Source organism: Protopterus annectens, chromosome 11.part0, assembly GCF_019279795.1.
Source record: "Protopterus annectens isolate FY-2018-M chromosome 11.part0, PAN1.0, whole genome shotgun sequence".
Taxonomy (NCBI): Eukaryota; Metazoa; Chordata; order Ceratodontiformes; family Protopteridae; genus Protopterus; species Protopterus annectens.
Genome location: NC_056745.1, coordinates 984531862 through 984553749, shown reverse-complemented (window position 1 = coordinate 984553749; position 21888 = coordinate 984531862). Strand labels below are relative to the sequence as shown.

General features: G+C 36.7%; 1 protein-coding gene across 2 annotated transcripts in view; it reads right to left on the bottom strand.

Annotated features, from left to right (window-relative positions):
• The window catches only part of PCLO (piccolo presynaptic cytomatrix protein), a 2606742-nt gene that overhangs the window by 324026 nt on the left and 2260828 nt on the right, over positions 1–21888 (bottom strand). Inside the window, exon 19 of one of the 2 annotated variants that reach the window (XM_044088355.1) lies at positions 10613–10795. The exons of the other annotated variant lie outside the window; for it this stretch is intronic. Coding sequence (XP_043944290.1) covers positions 10613–10795 — 183 coding nt within the window. The remainder of the gene's footprint in view (positions 1–10612; positions 10796–21888) is intronic. 2 annotated transcript variants of the gene reach the window in all.

Sequence of the window (21888 nt, the reverse complement as noted above, 5' to 3'; positions counted from 1 at the left end):
ATTTAGTAATAGTTGTTAGTGAACATTTAGGAACAGACATTTATTGTAGGAGTCATTGTAGCAAGGTGTCACAAAAGGAGATACTGCCAGCCCAGCTATCTGGAATTTCGCAAATAATTATATGTCATTTCTGAATATCAACATGATTCATATGCTTGTGTTACAAATTTATTAGAACTGTATATCATATAAGATGGTTTATACAGACATGTGCTGAAGAGATATTTTGTAAAGTACTGAGCTTAAAATGTCACCACAGTGTACCCTACTGGATTAGAAGAGAAATGTACCTGCACTATTGTAACTGTTTAGATGTATATATTTTAATAATGGAAACTGGAACACAAGAAGTTAACTTCAGAAAAATAGCTGAAATTAAATTACTTTATGACAGAAAGAAACTGGATACCTATACTAGGGAGCTCTCTGTGTTGTCTTGAAAGAAAAATAATTACTAGGCTTGAGATGTGGAAGAGTGTTATTGTTTTATGACTTCCAACAGCTGCATAGATCTGAGCAAAAGCCTTTGTTTATGTATTTTCACAGGTAGATGCTAAATGCTAACAGCTGCAGCAATTGTTGTTTTTCACCTGGGATAGAGTCAGATGACAAGAAGTGATGTCATCCTGCAAGCTATCCCAGCAGTGATATATGAGATAGTAATTTAAGAACTTACTGAGAAAAACAATATTCTGTATTTTGTCATTGACCTGACAAGAAGATCCACTCACCACATCTGCCTTGCTTGCTTGGAAGTAAGTGATTAGGGTGCAACAATTCTCTTAGATAGATTCAGGAATATAGAAAAGCTTAGCTTAGCTTAACTGTTTTCTTTATTTATTTGAGACTGTCCTGCAATGTTGTTTTAAATATTTCCCGTGATTTTGAATTCTGATGTAACTGTAAGTATGTACTGAGTATTTTCTTGTTCTTTCATTAATTATTATTAAATATATTTAAACTTTTCACTGTGGCTGATCTGTGTAGAGACATGTTTATGTTCTAAGAGTACTTGCATATTTATTTGGTGAAGCTATGCAGGCCGCTCCTAATAGCCTTGTTCTTGGTCAAAGTACCATTTGTATTGATAGTAACATTACACAGTAAGATTGGACACCCTTTGTTAGGGGCATTGAAGTAGTTGATAATGAGTTGGCTGGTGGCAATAATAACTACATTATAGTCTGGGCAGAAGGGGTCATAGCTAGTAAACCATTGCCAGCCTTCCCCAGGTGTGTGTGTGTGTGTGTGTGTGTGTGTGTGTGTGTGTGTGTGTGTGTGTGTGTGTGTGTGTGTGTGTTAGGGTTGCCAACCATCCAGAATTCTTCCGGACTGTCCAGAATTAAGGGATACTGTCCAGACAATGGAGGCTGCACTGTATTGTCTGGAAAAATAAAATATTTTATTTTAATAAAATAAAAAAAAACTTTTTTTTTTTTTTTAAGGGTGTTCTTCTTTAAGAATGCCATTTGCATCCATCGCAGAGACACAGAAGCTGAGATTTGTTTACGTCTTTGTGTTCCATGCGATGCAAGTAGAATGGAATTTGAATTACAGAAGAAGATGTTTGGAATGAGCAGTGGCTGCAGGTCATCACAAACGACTGGACAAGTGAGGTATGTGTGACCAGCAGCAACAGCTTGAAATGGTGCAGCTTGACACGTGATGGTGAAATCCCCTCACCACTGCACCTATCTTTAATATGTACTATGATGGTGAAACTAGATTACTTTTAGACAACCGCATCTGACACAAAAGTGTTACTGCTGACTTTTAAAGATAAGCTGAGCAGATAGATTAGCCTGAGAAATATTGAGGGTTAATTGAATTCTGAATTTTTTTCTGTTGGCCCAAGTGCTATAATTTCCTTGAAGCAAGCATACAGGGAACTCCAAAACGTGTTAGGAATGAATTCAATGTTATCATTATCAATCATTCAAGCAGCAAAGTGCTTTAATTAAATCTCTTACAGTCAGCTACATTCTTATGGATACTGAATAATAAGGCTGAGGAAAATGCATATCAATAAACCACCATTTCTCTTTCTTTATCTCATCAAGCAAACTACACAGTTGATGCAGTGAAAAAAATTGTGTTCACCTGTCCTCTTACAGAAACATAAAAGAGCTTACTCTGTTCTAAGCCTATCACTGTCAGACCAGTTCACATCCTCCTCCTCCTCTGGATTAATTCAGAGTCACAACCAATTTGAAATTACAGTTTTGTTCAAACCTTGTCTTTTTGAAACTTTTACAAGTAATCTGTTTACTTCTCAACTATAAATGTCCAGATTTTTGCATTATATTTTTGGTTCATTCCTTGTAAAATTTATGGTTTTGTAGCAAATTACTGTGGAGTGAAGTTACTAAATAATGACAGACATCTGAGTTTCATTCAGCCTTAATGGCTTCATATCCTTCATAAAATGCATGTTAATGCAAAATCTGCAATTCTTGCAACTTTGTTAAGTTTTTATGAGGACTATTTAAAAGCTGTTCCTATTTTAGGTATTTGCCACCCCCCCCCCCCCCAATATTTTTGGCTCTGTCCAGATCTCTTGCATTGAGGTTGAGAGGTATTATCTGTTAATACAACTGCATTTTCTTTTTACTCTAATTAAACAATAAAACTTGGTAGGAATGGACTGATGGATTTATTCATGAATACCCACATTGGATTATAAGTGCATTGCTCAGACTAGGAGGTCCAAACAATAACTCACACCCCTACCAAGTGTAATTACTTTTATATTGCATTCCTATTTTTTGGAGTGATTGCTAAGTGAATTCTAGTTATCTGGGGGGCAGAGCTTTATTATATAGCATTTGTTTTACAACACCCGTATTACACATATATATACACACTCACACACTCACACACACATACACACACACATACACACACACACATTCTGTTTTTACTTTATAAAATAGTTTATTTACAACTGATACTGATACTATACCATCTACCTGCACCTTTTTTGGCTCAAAATTGTGCTCAATCCCTCTTGAAAACTGATGATTGTGGGAGAAAAGGTGATGGCTTATATTTAATAAATAATGACAATAATTGGAGTTATAAACTTTTGTTTTACTTCAGAAAATTCTTATTAATCCACATTCTCTGATTCTGTTTGCTTCTCAGGTTAATAGTACTAACATTTTTATGGGTCCCTGATTATTTCAGGATTTGTCCCTGATTCTGGAAGTAAGTGGCCGAGACCTATGACTGAAACACAAACCAAAAGCTTCTGGTATCCCCAATACCACACACACAAGTGATCCTCCTCAGTGGAATAGTTACAGTCATTTTACTGTGAAATCTCAGGAACATAGCAGCAAACAAAATATGAACACATTAATAATGATTTCAGACTTTCTTAGAGTACTGTATTACATAGAAAAACTACAAGAAACTAAGTCCTAGAAAATGGGGTTTATGCATATACCACTTAATGCAATAAATGCACAGCAAAACAAAAATCACATCCTTCAAGGTTTAGCATAGTCTTACTTCATGAAACACTGAAATATCAAGTTGTTTGCTAGCAGCAACATTTTCATTACTTACAGAGCTCTTTAATGTGGAATTATTCAGATGACTTTTACTTCTGCAGAGATTGTGCATATTGACTGATATTAGTAGATTGTAGTTACAGAAGTTTGAGTGGCCTTTTATGGTTAAAATGTTCTGAATTGGGGCAGTTTTATCATTATTGGTTCATATGTTTTGTTTCATTGCTTACTGGAAAACTGTTCAAAACTATAAATTTAAAATGTGCTTTAACAAGTGGTGCTGTATTATACAAGGGATACAATTTATTAGATAATACAATCAGGAAGGTGAATCAAAGAACTTTTGCATAGTGCTAAAAATGTGTGCAAGAGGCCTATGATTTGAAAACAGCCTAAAGGTGAACTTAACCCGCCACTGGCCATATGCATTTTCTTTGAATGTGGGTTTCAATGCTGTTTCAATGAATGTGCATTTCAAAGGCAGAGAGGTTTTAATGCGAAGTCTGTTTTCATTGTGAGACTGTATTGCTTTGTTTAGCAAATGTCTATCTGTATTTGTGCTATAAAATTTGAAATACAAATTTTAAATTAAATTCAAATATTTGTAATCATTGTAGAAGTAAAGCAGAAGACAGTGTACACTGAGAGTTTTGAACAGTGTTTATGGCAACTGGGGAGAAATGGAGAAATAGCCAAGTAATGGGACACTGGAATGGCTGTGTGGGGGCTGGGTGGGTGTATCAAAATTGCACGCATTTTGCTTTCATGTAGATGTCCAGAATTTTTGACATGGAAAGTTGGCAACCCTAAGTGTGTATGTGTGTGTGTGTGTGTGTGTGTGTGTGTGTGTGTGTGTGTGTGTGTGTGTGTGTGTGTGTGTGTGTGTGTGTGTGTGTGTGTGTGTGTGTGTGTGTGTGTGTGTGTGTGTGAGCTACTTGGGCATGGACATGAAGCACTGGTAGGGCAGAGAGGGTGCTAGAGGTTTTGTCTTGGCCACTCAGCTGAGATCTCAACTCTATAGCTGTACCTGTGGGGAATCGTATTGGGAATGTGGAGAAAGAGGGACAAACCAGCCTCAGACTGACTGTGGTCTCTGTGTGCTCTTAAGGGAAATTGCACTTGATGCAGAGAGCTGCATCTAGAAATACTGTGTGTGTACCTGTCATCCTCCCAATGTACATCCCCCACTTGTGCTAGTGGTGAGGATTGAAGCTCCTTGATTACTGGGCCAGTGGTGGGCATCACACAAGGTTATTATTCTTTTTAGTCCAATGCAGACTGCTGTTTCTATAGAACCTAAAAAAATTTCTGCACACTATATGCCACAATGTATGGCATTTTATGGCTACATTGCAGGAGTTTGATTGGCAGGTGACCTGGTTAGTACTGAATGAATAAAGTTGCAAGCAGCACTGTTGGCATGACTGGAATCAATGGGGAAGAAAGTTGTCAAAAGATTTGCTTGGGGAGTGGACATTTTTTTCTGGGCTAACAGAAAGGGTAATGAATGCAAGGTAAGCTAAGCATTACTTGCTAAGGGCATGAAATTGGTGTGTGAGGCTACTTGGGTGAGGTTACCAGGTTCAACAGAATTCCTTGGTGTACCATGCCTAGAGCCAGCTTATACAAAACAGGAACCTAACCCAAAGGTGAAAGTAAGCCAGGGGGAGGGGACAGGACAAATTAAGAGTAAAGGTAGATGTACTTTACATTGAAATAGTCAGGGTAGATGCTTGGCTAGTTTACTGTTTAAGGATATTAGTGAAGCAAGCCATGGATTCTGTTTCCTGAAGTCTATTTAAGCTCCCCAAAATCTTTTTTCATATCAGAGTTAAGTACAGCAGTGTCAGATAATTTGGCAGTAAGTCCTAACTAGTGGGGAGTCAGACAAGACCAGGCAGAATACAGGTAATATTAAAATACAAAATATAGGAGCGGTTGGGTGAAGAGAGTGCAGGAGTACCGAGAAAGGTCAATCACACTGATGTGACAGGTGAATTCCCTCTTGGAAAACATGACTAGGGAAGAGGGTAACCCAGGAGAAGGCAGTAGCACACAAATGACAAAGAAGAGAAGTTGAAAGGAGACAACCACTTGTGAGATTTGAACGGTTTCTCAGACAAGGTGACGATATCATTCTGCTGTGAAAGTGACACAGAGCAGAGGTTGCCGGAGGAACATATTCCGCAGCTACCATTGGTGGAGAAAAACAAAGGTACTAATTCAAGGGGATTGAACATGGTGGCACAAGAACCCACAGAAAGTCAAGGGACTGACTGAAGAGAACAGTTCAGGGACATTTTAACTAACTTGATCGGGGAAGGCTGGTCAGCACTACAAGAGATTTTGTGGACTGTGACATGCAGATTTAGGCATGAGCAGGATGATATAGAGCCTGGCCACAGTCAGCCAGGAGTGTCAGAGGAATGACAATGTCATTTCCCATTGTAGACTTCAGAGGAGATAAGTGCAGCTGATGGAAGAGGGAAAGAAAAGCTTTGATTAGGGGACCCCTGGAAGTGTGGCAACCCAAGTAGTGTCCAAATAATATGACTACTTGACTGTACATGTACCAAGGTCTGTAAATAAAAAAAAATAGAGGGGTGAACAAGTAGAGGTTTTTAATCTCATAGATGCAGTAGGTGACCAGTGAATCATAGATGCTGATACACAGAGTAAAGAGGAATTGACAGCAGCCATAATTACAGTCGGGAAAAGTAAACTCACAAGAGGAAAATTGAAGAACTGGGATCATTGGGTAACTGGCTTCATGTATTTAATAGCAGTCATGTTACTGAGGGAGCCTCAGTTGGGGTTGGTGATGATTACATATTTCATAACACTCAGGGATGCAGAGAGAAATGGGGAGAATGCATGGCTGTGGTATGATAAAGAGTTCTAAAATCTATAAAGGTGCTGGATAACAGATTGTAATGGGAAATGAAATGAGTGTGCACCTGTTTAGACAACATGGACAAGCTGTTGGCTACATAGACATCCCACAAAATAGAAGCATTCAGGCAGTGCCTTCTGGGCATTTGATAAAGGAACATGCCACTGGGCTGCCTGATATTTTTTAAACCAGTATAAGTGGTATGGTGAAGCCACTTGAGCATTCACTGTGGAGTATGACAAGATGTTTCTCATACCCATGGGGGCAAGAGGGGAGCCAGCAACCCTACAGCATGGGAAAAGTAGATGACGAGCCAGAGGCATTACAAGGAAGATGAGAAGCTGGATGAATGGGTCCAATGGGCAAAGCAGACAAGCGGAGCCACTTTCCAGTCAGAATGAAGGTACTGGACAAGATACAGGCCTACTACCAAGACAGAGTAGCAGCCAGAGACCTCATTGCAGGTTTTGAGTGAGTCTTTAGGTTAAAACCACACTTGAAGCCTGATAACAAGCCTTGATATAAACTTACATCAATAAAGAGTAAAGAGTAAATAACAACTGGTGCAACAGATTTTAAACAAAGAGGTCAGTTTGGGGTAACAGTACAGCCCATTCAGAACCTCATTATTTTTATTGTACATAATCGCTCCACTTGGCCTGGTTCCCAAAAAGAGGTCAGGCAAGTTTTGCTTGGTTCACATCCTGCTGTTCCTCGAAGGGGAATCTTTTAACCAGTCAGTTGACAAAAAAGTTGTTAAAGTCCAGTGTATGTCAGTAGATGATGCTATTTCAATACACAAAATAAATTGGTTTACTTCGATGTCAAAGTCAGACACTGAATCTTTTTTTCCGCTTGTTGCCAGGTCAGACTACAACCTATTAGGTATGAAGCTTAATGATAACTTTTACTTTGTCAAGGTCATACCAGTGGGCTGCATGGCAGCCTGCTCCACTTTTGAGAAATTCAGCACAGCTGCATATTGCATATGACAGCAGAACAGTGAGTGCACTGCAGTCCACTATTTAGACTTTTTAGATTATGGGCTCATCAAGGGAGATCATGAAATCGGGGTACAGAAATTCAAGGAGCTGTGTCGTGGCCTGGGAATACACCTGCCAGGAAAGAAGGAGGAAGAGGAAGCCCATCCCAGGTCATAACCTTCCTTGAGCTAGACATCAACACCAGGAATCAAATGGTCTTCTTACCAGCTGATAAATTTGCCAAGCTATAGAATAAGAGACAAGAGTTGATGTCTAAAATGAAGCCAAGGGTGAGAGAAGTGAGGGGACTGGTGGATGTGCTCAACTTCACATGCTGGTCTATCATTCTGGGCCATACCTCTCAACTGTACAGGTTTTCACAGACTGTCCAGATTTCTGCCTCATATTTTCAGTGTGTTACCCCTAATATCTGTCCCTTTCTGGCAAATAGCTGAGGATTGGAGTCATGAAATAATGACAAACATTTGAGTTTAAGATTCCACATCCATTGGAAAATTCATGCTAATGCAAAACCTATTATCAGCTTTCTAAGTTTGTAAGAGCAATATTTAAAATCTATCCCTATTTGTCCCCCCCCCCCCCATCATTTTAGGCTTTGTCCAGATTTTTTGCTCTAAGAGGTTGAGAGGTATGTGAATCTGGGCTGTACCTCCAACAAAGAACTGGCACACTTGCTCAAAGGTGTCAAAAGAAAACACAGCCTACTTAGGCAAACACAAGAATCAAGGGCATACTTGAATATGTGTCAGTCATTTTCAGATAAATTAAATAGAGTTGCATTTTCGCAAGATGACTGGGTATCTGATGAGGACCTAGAACTATACACATACATGTCAGGGCCAATGGGCATGGGGGAGGGGAGTTCAAAGCTGTTAAGTGGTTTGCTGATTCCTGGCTGGCACATTGAAGGCAGTTAGAAGAGACATTACATTTCTGGAAATCATGCCCATTTGTGCAGCTCTTGTTATCTGGGAAGTAAAGTTGCTAAACAACAGGATTTGATTTCATGCTGATAATCAAGCAGTAGTAGTGGCATTGGCCTTTAGGTATGGCAGAGCAGAATGAGTATATGAGAAAGCTGCTTTGTTGCATAACATTGCATTTACAGCCATCCATGTACCTGGTCACAGAAGTGGAATTGCTGACACTTTCTCCTGGTGGCATTTCCACACGTTCAGAGCCTTGGCCCTAGGTGTAGCCAACATAGTATACACCATCGTGGAGAAAGTGTGGAGGGTTGGAGAATAATAACAACAGATGCCTGGAACTAGAGTAGCCTACACTAGAGCAACAAAACTGTTCATGGATTTTGTAAATGAGGTAGACTTAAGGACTTAAAATGAAATATTTAGTTTCTAGGTGGGATAAAGGAGAGGTAGCAGCCATGGTCAGATGGCAGCTACCAGCCATTGTGTGACATTTTGAGAGATACACACTTTTATGGTGATCATTTCCTGTATTCTTTTCCATAATTCAGCTTTAACTTACTATTTTATCTTCTTTTTTTATTGTTAGTAATCTGTACATGTTTTATCAGAAATTATTACAGTAGCACATCACAAGTGTGTGTGTGTGTGTGTGTGTGTGTGTGTGTGTGTGTGTGTGTGTGTGTGTGTGTGTGTGTGTGTGTGTGTGTCTCTGCATGTACCCCAGTGTGTAACAACTTCATCTTCACATTTATTAAAGTGATTGAATTTAAGCACTTTAAAGAAAACAACAGAATACAAATATAAAATATTAAAAGCATGAGACAATAAAGTCTAAAAAGTAAACAAGTAAGCTTATGTAATAAAACAGTTGCTAAAAAATGTAAAACTGAAATTAGAGATAAGTTCAAAAATTCACTAAAAACCTGCTCAGCATCTATGACACCATCAAGCAAACAAATGGTAAATTCCAGAAGCATGGCTCCCGGAAGCTGAAGCCTAAGTCAATGAATACTCCATCTACAGGCCTGGAACAAATAGCAGCCCCTAGAAGACTACAGGGAAGAAGACAGACAATATCAGGTCAGAAAATCTGAAAGATGGTGGTACCTAGACATACAGGACCATGTAAGTATGCAAGGATCAGAACTTTAGATGTGATACACTAACTAATGAGAAGTGATTGCAACCCACACAGAACAGATGTAATATGTTGACATCTAGCTAACTCTGTGAGCAGCCAGGCTGCAGAGTTCTGCATGAGCTGTAGGTAATCAAGTTCTGAAGCCAGAAGTCCCAGTTATGAAAGTTACAATAATCCAGGCAGGAAGACCCACATGTACCTCAGTATGAAAATCTACAGAACTAATGTGCTTAGTGACAGCAATGCTCTTTTGATGGAAACAAAAGGATTTTACGGATGGAAACACAAGTAACCTGCAGTAATTTGTTCCTTGTTATATTATGTTATATAGTCATGTTTTCAAATTTTCTAAATGCAGTACTTTATTGGGCTTGTTGCCTTGATATTAAATTTCAAATGTGACTGGCTTATCCTTCAGAACTGCGTTTTAGAATATTATCTACAGTTAATATATGGGGAATTTACCTTACACATATTCTGTGATAGTGGCCTCTAACATGAAGTTCTTGGAAAATTTATAAAGGGATTGTTTTAAAAAATATCAGAGGATGCTGCATAGATTTTTATGTTCATTATGTTTGTTGCATGGAGTTTCATTGAAAACTAAATATGCCATGTTTAAGCCACTCAAGTGAAAATAAAATCTACTGAATGCAATTTCCTTGCTGCTGTTGTTTTGCTTCATGCGGTGTTAGTTTCTTTTAATGTTGAAAACATTTTCTCACTTTTCCAGTCAAGAGAAATGTTAAAAAATGGAAGGTGAATTTTGTGTCCAACATGAGCAGTACATTAACAAAACATTAATGCTTTAACTCTGTAGCAGTTTTTTAATGTCATATGTATCTGTTTCAGTGATATGCTATAGAGCTGTGTAGAAACAGTAACAGCATTTTATAAGCCAACTCCATTAAATGTTAATGGAGTAGAAGAGATCTTGCAGTCATATCACATTACTGACATTCAATACACAGGCTGCTAAATTTAGGAACATTAGCAGGCCTTGTAAATATCCAGCTGTTAAAACAATATAAATTTACAACAGTTGAAATACCTGGAATGCAACGCTTTGAAGCCTATATTATGATTAAAAAGGCATGCCAGAAGCTCATGGTCAAAGTCTGTCTCCTCACCTCCTTCAGGCTTGACAGGTCCTTCCGACATCACCTTCCTGATGGCGAGATGGCTTTGCTCTTTGCTCTTACTAGATGCTGAAGACAGACTGTCAGACTTAGCTCTTTGAATTGGGAAGATGCCTGCCATGCTGTGTCTGTGTTGCTTCCTGGCAAGGCTTGAGTGACCGCTTTTATGTGCTGCTGTGGGCAGTGTGGGTGAAATGGAAACCCAGAGTATGTATCCTCAGATGGAACCAGCTTAATTGTTACTCATGCAAACAGAGGCAATTTTCTGTATTTAAACAGGCAGTGTTTTAAATACCAAAGATACACCACATGCACAGCAGTAAAGGGGTACAAAACTGGCTGTTTCCTTTCCAGCACACAACAAGGCATGTTTATCAGTAGCTTCTACTGTTATTTTCCTGTTAATAACTGGAAATGGTTAAACTTCTCCATTCTATAAATAAAGTGCATTGCAGTAAATGAAGGAATTAAAAAAATATTTTTTTTTGTAGATTTCCCCATGCTCCTCTCCCCACTAAAGCCTACTTTGCCTCAAGGTGATTCTCTTTTCATCCCATTTACCTCCAATTGCTCCCTTCCAGACAATCCTGGATATGACCCTTCACCAGGTGCACCTCTTAACTCTTAAGGAAGTAAAAGATCCAGGGGGAAGTAATGGACAAAGTAGCATTCATCAATGTAATGGCAGCTTCTTAAGCATGGGAGTAGTTTGTGTAACGACAATAATAAACCTGGTACACACATCTGTCCAGCATATGCTGAATGTCATCATTGCTCCTTTATAAAAAGGCCTGCAAGGCTTTAGGTATCTACTAGAGGTAACACTGGTAACAAATGTTATCAAACTCTACCTTTGGATAGGAGAGTTGGCTATATAATTTCCTCTCCAGCCATCACTACTAGCCACCCTAGTCCTAGCTCTTTTCTGTACTCAGGTCAACAGGCACCCTAACTTCTGTGTCAGTGGGCTAACCCAGACTTTATCAATTTGGGCTATAAAAAGTTTATCTTGCAAACAAAACTAGCATTATAATATATTCCAGTAAAGTCTACACTAGAGCAAATATGTATTATAAACATTTAAATGTTAGGTCTTTGCTAACCATAAGCTCTCTTAATTATCATTTCAAAATGTGGTGATATCACACACATTTACATTACTAATACCTGACTCAAGCAAAGTGCAAGTGCTATCTTGTATAAGCTATTATTCCCCAGTAAAGGACATGCTGCAATTTTATTTAACAGTGATAACTTATTTTTTTTCTTTATGCATTCTAACCATAAGAAAATCCTGCCAAAAATATATAAATACAGAATTTTTAAAATGCTGTAATGTCTTCCACACCCTACACTCAAATGAGACACAAGATTGTGAACATTTGGGCCATCAAGGAAACACAAATGCCAGAATACAGTACTGACTGATTTTCTGTTTGAGCATTAACTATCAGATATGCCAGCCAAAATAGTTTGATATTGTATAAAATCTGCTGATGGGCCTTCTATGACCCATATAATGATATATTAAGCACCTAAACATTAACAAAATTACTGTCTCAATAGTGGTTATGAGGAAAATGTTGTTACATACTGCATTTGTCCATCGCTAGTGTAGGTTCTTTCCTTGATAGTCTGGGTGTTACTTTAGGACAAGAACAAGTGATAAAACGGGCAGTTACATGAAGTTGTACCTGTCAGAGGAGATGTAGAACTCCGAGATTTTGTTGGGAGGATTAGTGGAACTGCTTTGTTACTCTGTCTTTTATTGGGTTACCAGATAAAGAGTTTGTGTTACTAAAGAGCTTTGGCAAATCGATCCATGCCATTTTGATAAGATGAGATTCATCTCACCAAGACATCAAAGAAATTTGGTAAGTTCTACACCTACATCTCTCCAAAACTGGTTACCTCCCACATATCTGTCATGCCTGTCAATGAAAACTGTCATATCTTTTCCTACATGTTTGAGTCTGAGAAATTTATTTAGCTGTGCAATACAGTTTCAAAAAATTGACAATTCCTCTACTTCAGAAGTGTTATAATCCGGCAGATTAACAAGGAACCTCATACTATTCCAAATGAGTGCAATCCTTGTGATCATGAATTTTACCATAAAGTTCTTAAATGTGATACTGAAATTCTTTAGTGGCACATTTAGTGCCTTCCTGTGTCCACTGTACAGTAGATATGGCGCACTGACTCACATTCACTGCACCAGGATTTATGGACCCTGGGACTGTAAGTAATTGTAGAGTCATACATGTACTTTGCATTACTGGTGATGTGAAGTTTCATTATAGCATTCCCCTCTGAAATTCCCAGAGAAAAGTATGCCCTCTTAACAATGCTACATGAACACTCAATCAATTGCCATCCAAATTAGATCTTTCTCTCCTAATGGTTCTTCCTTATCTTTCTAGTGTAAAAGTAACCTGAATTTATGTAAACAACACACATGTTTTGTCTTGACTTTGTAATCTGTATTTGTTGTAAGTGGAGCCACACATTCCTTGTAAGTATAAACTTTTTATACATGCCTTCACTTCATAATAAAAGTAAAATAAAAACACACATGATCATTTCATTGTGTAGCCAAAACCTTTAAGCTGAGTTGACGACGACCTTAATGATTTAATGGAATCTTGTAGTATTCAAACAAGTGAATAATGTAGCTTCAGATAGATGGTGCTATTGATTCATCTTAATGTAGAGCATATTCTGAGCAGCAAAACTGACACTCTGTTTAAGACAGCATTATATGTAGACTGCTTAAAGCTGTGTGTGTTTTTATCACAAAGACTTTCTTTACTAGTCTCTCATATATTTTCACTTTCTTTTCTTTTTTTCTAAAGTGACACTCCAGTTAACAAGTAGACATGTAGACAGTGTTGTTATCTGGGCTCTGATGACAACAATGAATATATTGGTCAAAATTAAATCAATGATTTAGTAACCATTCAGTGCTGGTTTAAAACATTGGTATGGTTTCTCTCCCTGAGTCTTCTCTCTGTCTTACCAATGTAAAAGCATGTACATGCTGAACAAAGAGGGCAGTTCGACTGCAACACAAAACGGGTAGTGTACAGTGTACTTTGTGCAGCATGTACATGCTTTTACATTGGAAAGACAGAGAGAAGATTCAGGGAGAGAGTCTATGAACATATTTATGATATTAAAAAACAGAAAAATAAAAGTACACTGTTTAAACATGACCAGCAAAACCCTACCCACTGTTTTAAATTCATGATACTTGAACAAACTGCAGTGAATGAAAGAGGGGGACCTTGGACTTTAACCCTTGAAAAGTATGAACTTTATTGGCAACTTTATTTGAATGCTGATCTCCAGTCAGGTTTAAATGAAAATGTATAAATAGCTTGTTTATTAAAACTAGGACTCAACAGAGATAATGTTTTTAAGTTTAAGAGCAACATTCAATGTTAAGTCTGAATTTATAATTGGAAAAACTAGCTTTTGTGGGTTAGTTGCGATGGTTGGCTATCTGGAACCCAGTTGCCTGTCCCAGATGAGAACTAAACCTTCCACTTTTGCTTGTGGGGTGGTTGCCTTGCCTACTGAGCTAACCTCACATGAGTATATTTTATTTGTTTTTTTGCTTTAGGTATTGTAAACTATTATGATCTAAAAGTGTTTCATGAATTGGGTGGAGCTTGTCGGGTGGCTTTGAAAATCACATGGTCTATAGAAAATCAATTTAAGGAACAATGTGGAATAAGTAGAGTTCATTGGCTTTTACATGAATTTTTTTGTTTAATAAGAAGTTTGATAATTTTTCTTATGGCATTAATCAAATATTTAATAACTTTAAAAATATAATTGATTGTAATTGCAGCATTAAACAATTCCTATTTCTTATATTCCCAATATCATACTCCCTTGATTGCCTAGATTCTTTCAACATCGATGCGATGCAAAAATTAAAGGAAAATAACTTGATATTCTGGCATCAGTTTATTGAAAATAAGAGTAGTAAACCACTAAACTCTCTTTTATGTGGTTTTGATAATAATCAAGACAGTTGTTTGTTTATACACTGATTGTGGCAGTTTATAGAAAACAAAATGAGAGTATCAATCAACCTAGAGAATTAATCTATACCTAGTTTGATCCAGCTTTTTATTAGGTGTCTTGAAAAATAGATGATCAAAAATTAAGTATCTCACCTATCTATCTGTAAGATACTAAGAGAAGACACTCTAAAGTTTGACTCAGATTTTTGGAATTACTATGTAAAGATTAATGGAGAACAAATATCTGATGAATCCAAAAAACTGTTATTGAATTCTATGTATGATACCTCTTCTTCCTTATATTGGAGATTGTATATGTGGAAATTTAGGTATAGGAGTTTCTATACTCCACTTAAAATAAATCTTATACTCAAAAACAGTGAAAGTAAATGTTGGAAATGTGATGAATTACTAGAGGCCAACTGTGTTCACATGTTCATTGAATGTAGAAATGTAGTTCTATACTGGAAAAACTTCAGATATTTTGTAAAGGCTTTATGGTCTGATAACTGTCATATTTCTAACTCACTTATCCTATTCAATGTTCGTATACCTAATGTAATACCTAGATCTCAGATTCAGTTACTCTGGTCAATTCTTGCAATTGCCAGAAAAGTTGTTACTTTTAACTGGAAAAGTAAACAAGATTTGATGTTTAAAGAATTTATTAATTTAGCAAAAGTCATTTGTAAGAAAGAACTGCAAACCATTTGTTATAGAACTCATAACGTTATTCATAAAAAAATAGCATGGCAAAAATTGAAAAAGCTTTTGAACAAATACTGATAACTTCTCATGGATAAAATGACTGTTTATCATGGATGAATGTAAATATCGTAAATAGTTTTGTTATTGTTTTATTGCATTTCTTATATGTACATTTGCGTATGTTCATAATGAAAACAAAATAAAAATGTTTTTGGAAAAAAAGAAAATCACATGGTTACATTAAGTGATTTTTATTAGTCTAAAATACTTTTAAAGCATAAGTGCAACCTGACTGTCTGATGAAGTCTTTTATGTAAAAAGATGAAAGCACTCATCATTTTATGTATAAATAAAAGGATTTGATTTTAAACCTATGAACAGTGATTTTAAAAGGATTTAAAGGAAGTTTCCCTGAAGTACAGTTCTGGTGCCTGTATTTTCAGCTTTCAGCAAACCATTTGTTCCAAGTTTGTTTTTGGTGTTTTGAAAAATGAAAGCTATGTTATTTAGAACACTGCACAAAAGATTTAATATAGTCCCAGTTTGTGGGCCTTAAATTCAGTACAAAGGAAACCATTCGAAGAGGACAACAGTTCAGCTACTTAGCAGCATGAACAGACCCACATCTGTACAAGAAGTTATTAATAAGCTATAGGTATTTTTCTACTGGCACTATGAAACAAGTAGCACTCACATTAGTGAAGTAAAAATAACCTTCTGGACTGGTGTGCATCCCTACTATAGAATGCACCTGGTTAGTTATTACATTTCCCTCTTAAAATTCATAAAGACATCATCTTCCTCAAATTGCAACAAGCTATAAGCTTCCCATCATATGTATGATCAGAGGCAGAGGCCAGATAATCAGGCATTAGACCATTAAAAGCCTAGCTTCAACACCCAACATCAAGAGTTGCCTCCTGTATCAAGAAGGGCTGAAAAAGAGGCCCATGTAGAATTTGTGAGTTTTCATAGGTTTATAGGTAAGTGCTAGGTTAGCTGCCCTTGCAGGCCATTTTAAGCCTAGCCAATTTCCCTTTTTATTTTCCAAATAACCTATCCTATTTGGATATAGATTGGCCTTATCCATTCTGTGGTCGAGAATCATATATTACCCCTAATGAGAATAACTTGGATCATACCCATAGATAATTTGAGGGGACTCAAGCAAGGGATACAGCATTTAGGAGTTACATCATAGTTGTACAGGGGGCTGTCCTGGGGTAAATTTTCTGTTCCCATCCACAGATCTAAACTGCACTTGAAAATGGACAGGGATGAACTTTGTTTTATACGGATGAAGGAATCTGTTCCACAGCAGCAGTATCCTCTGTAAAATATACTGTCCCTCCAAACCATTTTGAGGTTTATAGTCAGTATTTCTGATGCTATTTGACTTGCTGAGGTGCAGTAAATCCATTAATAATGGGTCAGAGGATGCCTTGTATGGCAGACACAGGTCACCTCTACGCAATCTGTAGGATACCGAGTATAGTGACAGGGCTTTGAATCGATCTATGTAGGGCATGTTGTTTAGGCCTTGTATCCTTTTAGTAATGTACCTCTGTGGCCATTCCAGTTGTTGCATGCTAAATGAGGCATAATATTCAATGATTGTCCTAATAAGAGCTGAGAAAAGGGGAAAATGACATCCCTAGATCTAGACACAATCCCTTTGTTTATAAACTGTGCAATATAGAAGGACTTTCTTACAACAATAGACACATGTTGGTCAAAGTTAGGTCATTGTCCACATAAATTCCAAAATCATGAACAAATGGGTCAACTCTTAGGGGTGTATTGTCAATGTGGTAGTTCCCTGGGGTAGATGACTTCCCAAAGGATACAATAATGCATTTTATTTCACAGTTAGTTGCAGTCCATGATTTTGGTACCAGTTATTTATTTGGGGCAAACCTTCCTGCAGGATGGCTAAGTCATGTGGGGATTCAATGACTGCTTCCAGCTTGCATTCATCTGTAACCTTAGTCAGACCGAGCACTTTGGTATTGGCTTTTACTTCAGAAAAGTAGATGCCAAACAGGAGAGGTCCCAGCATAGAACCCTGGGGGACTCCACAGGTGACTAGTCTCTTTGTAGAAGTAACTTTCCCTGTTTTGATTATCTGCATCCTATCTGTGAGCCAGTTGTCTATCCAATGGGTAACACAGGGGGATACTCTCAGTTTAGCTTTTCTACTATGCCTGAGTGGGAAATTGTGTCAAAAGCTTTGGCCAGGTCACGGTGTGTATTATCCAGGTGTCTAGGTTATTATATAATGTAGCTAAGGTACTACATTGCTTAAAATACATGGATAGTTTATTCCACAGGGCAATTCAGTGGGATAATATCCTATTTTGTTGCAGCATCCTATTATTTTGTTGACAGAAATTATGTTATTTTGTAACTAAGCAGGAAAAGAATTCCAATGCTTGATCTATATGAAGTTAGGCTATGTCTGCATCAGTGATAAGTTTTTTCTAAATTCATGCCTTCACTTCCAAATAAAAATAAAATGAATAATTACACACATAATTGCTTCATTACGTAGATAAAACATTTAAAATGAGTTGAGTATAGTTTTGAGATGCTTGGCTGTATCATGCTGATTACTTTTAACCAGAAGCTTAGAACTGGACCATCTAATTGGAATGCAGTACTCTTCATCTCCGTCTCTGTTCATGTAGTTTCTGAACTGCTCAGCCAAAGCATTTCCTATCTGTGGGCCCTTAAGATGGAATTCCCTTCTTGTAGTTTGAGAATACAATATCATGAAAAATAAATAAATAAATAACTAAATAAAAGTAATTAACACCTCAGCTGCTCAGCAGAGAACAACACAGGGCTGTTTTTCTGGTGTAACACAACCTGCCATATGTCAGAATATAATACAAGCTAACATCCTGCAGTTTTTATACACCATGACACCAATAATGCATTGGCAATAAATGTATATAAAAAGTCTAAATGGTGAACATTTTTTTGGTTTGGGGTATGATTACTTAATTTAAGAGGAGGTACAGACATCAGTAACGTTTTAATATGTGAAGAAAACTAAGGACAGAATAGAATTAATGCATATGCCAAGCCTAAATGAAACAGAGCATTTCAGTGGTTTTTCTTTTGAAATTTGTACCCATTCACAGTCTTTTGTTTGGTGCAAATGATGTGACATTTTTTGAACTCAGTATTTAAACTCATGTTCACATAACTGTTTAAACTGATGAAGCACAAGTAATATGTGGGCAAACTACATGCTAAATGAAACAAAAGCGAATGGTGCTATATATTTGGCAGTTTTTGATTTTATTATTCCATATTTGTTTACCACCAACCTGACTATTTACAGTTAACTTAAAATGCATTTATATTATCTGACATTTGTTATTATACTATGGATTGATTATACCACGTTTGAATGTATTTAATCCTATCACTACCTCTTCACTATATGGGGTTCCTAAATCCAGCCAGACTATCCTGGCAAACAAAAGCTAAATAAATAAGTAAATAAATAAATAAATGAATGAATAAATTAATAAATGCTTACTTATATCCAACAGAACAGTTACATATAACATGAAAAAACATGTGGATGTTATATTTAGGGGGTTTGTACAAGCCTGGTTTGAATGAATCCTTTTAGATAATAACAATGCTTGATTTTTTTTTTGCAAATGTTTCTTTTCAAGAGCATATTATAAAACTTTTTTCTTATAATATAATTATTTCTATTGTGGTATAAAAGTATCACTTTTTTATCACGTGATTAGAAAAGATTGAGACATGATCTGCTTTTGACCCTCTGTAAAGTGACTTTTCTCTCTATTTATGTATATTCTGAGGAGGTCTAGGTTAGGAATAAACTTTGTTTGCTGTGTTCATTAGTGTTGAACATGGAAATAAAGTCAGTATTTAGACTTATGCTGCTATTTGCCTTTTTTGTGGATTTATTATATATCAATGTACAAAATTCCAAGTGGCAAAAAATGAAAAATCTTGAACTAACCCTACCTTAACTAAAAAAATAGAATCCCTGAATATATTCTGACCAAACTTCACATATACCACTCAAATCAAACAAAAGACAAGTAGTCTCATTATGTGATCAGTAAAACATCAACCCCCGCCCCTCAAAAAAGAACAAAAGTTATCTGATTAGTGGTACCCCCCCCCCAAAAAAAAAGATGAGGTGTCTCATTCCACTGCATCATCATAGTTAGGTGTATTAATTAAAAACTGTCTGCCCCCATCCTCAACCCTGCATCTTAGCTTACAATAAACACTTTCACGTTATCATTTTACATACAAAAACAAATGCACACAAGTAAACCTGATCCCTTACCTATTTCTTACTGTAGCTCTAGCCTGCAAACACTTACACATGTACACTATTACACCTAATACCTACCAATAGGCACCTGTTTGCAAAATGTGAGTTTGACAGCACAAGAGTTCAGGTAAAATGAGTGTTTGGTAAAAGAACTGGGCAGTTAGTTGGTCAAGCAAATGAACATTCAGCCAAGTGAACTGCTACTATCTATCTATCTATCTATCTATCTATCTATCTATCTATCTATCTATCTATCTATCTATCGCTACAATAAATGTTATCACATTATCAAATTAATGACCATCAATTCGAGATTCACATTTGTTAATAAAGCAAGTGTGGTTCAAATCTTCTATGTCAGGGTTGTGTGGGGTGAAGTTCCCGAAGTAAAGGCATTTCTTTGGTTTGGGTTTGTGTATGTGTATTCATGTTCTTAATAGAGATCACAAGTGCAAGGTTGTTTTCTTTGCATTTCTAATGATTTCTTTTAGGGTTTTGTATATATGTGTGTGCATGTGTGTTAGTACTTTATTGCGACTGCATCTGCAAGGCTGTTTTCTTTACATTTCAGCTCTTTTTTGGTTTTTAATGGTTGATCTTTCCTCAGTCAATGTTCCTTTTTTTGCTAAGTAATACATAGTCATTTTAGTGTTCAATATTTGCTTATGTAATCATACAGACTCATTCTGTACCCCAACAGAACCTTATTCATGTGTGCTAACCCTGACCTTATCTTTAACCCAAACTCAAACCTTATACTAAGCCTAACCTTATCCGTGACCCTAACACTAAACAAGACACACACACTTTACACTAACCACATCCATTATCCTAATCCTAAAAGGACACACATACACACCTTACACTGGCCTTTTCCTAACCCTAAAGCTACTACTAGTACATTTGTGTACACACACACACACACACACACACACACACACACACACACACACACACACACACACACACACACAATAACATCACGATCACACATTCTGACTTGCTTGCAACCTTGACTTGCAAGATTTTGCAGCTGGAATTGTACTTTTTAGTTGCTCAAGCTTCAGTCTTCTGATAGAGACTCTTATTTATTTTGACATGCTACATATACTAGGAACAACTGCTTCTTTTTCATAGGTAAATTGTGAGTATTGTCTTTTTATGTGGGTTTCCTAGAGCCATATACATAACAATTAAAGGCTGAGGGACTAATGTTAGACTACAAGAAGACACAGAGTACCGATTTACAGCCTTAATTGTTTGTATTAATTTGCCGTATGTATAACAATTTCCTAGATGTATATCATACAAGATAGAGTCTTAATATACATAAAGCAAACTTCAAAATGTATGAACTTTAGTAGTTGATTACATATCTGCTTTACACATTGTAACTTGTAAGTTAATATATATACATCTATGCAATCAGAACATCAGTGGAGTAACGGGCATTATATAAATGCACACCGAACATTACCGTGATGTCTGGTTCAAGTACATTTTTGTAAACTAATATGTGGAAAGCAGTACGAGTTATTTCCTAATTAACTATTTATAAAGTTTACCATACATGTTTAGCAATCCTTGAAATCCATGTAAAGATATTTGCAATCTTTGGTTGTTTTTCCACCACAAGTATTTCCATTTTTTTCTTTTGTTGGCTAAGTAATGAAATGTAGACTAGATTTATTAATGTGAGCTGAAACCTATCATATAAGGTAACTGTTTCGTGCAGCTGTTGCTGACAGCTTGATTATGAAATCAGGTTTTGGCATTCTTTAATAAAATTGTGGTTGATCATACTTTCTTCCCACAAATCAAATGCCATAACTACTCTGTTGCACTAGTCACATATTGATTGAATGTGCTTAAGGAATTAATAGTACGCTGGCTAAAAGTGAAAGGGCAGAAAACTGGGTGACATCACGTGATAATGTCTTGTTTATGGAATGGGTAATGAATTCTTCACTAACAGCATCACAGAACTGCATATGACTATTCTCAAGAATAAGGATGGGATAGAAATAGGTGGTCTTTTTGCTTTGTTTATTGAACATACCTCTTAATCTCTTAGCACAAGAGATATGGACAAAGCCATAAATGGACAAATGTACAAAAAGAGGGACAATTTTTAAATGTTCCTCTTATAAACTAATAAAGCTGATAGAATAACAGGTTTTGCATTAGCATGA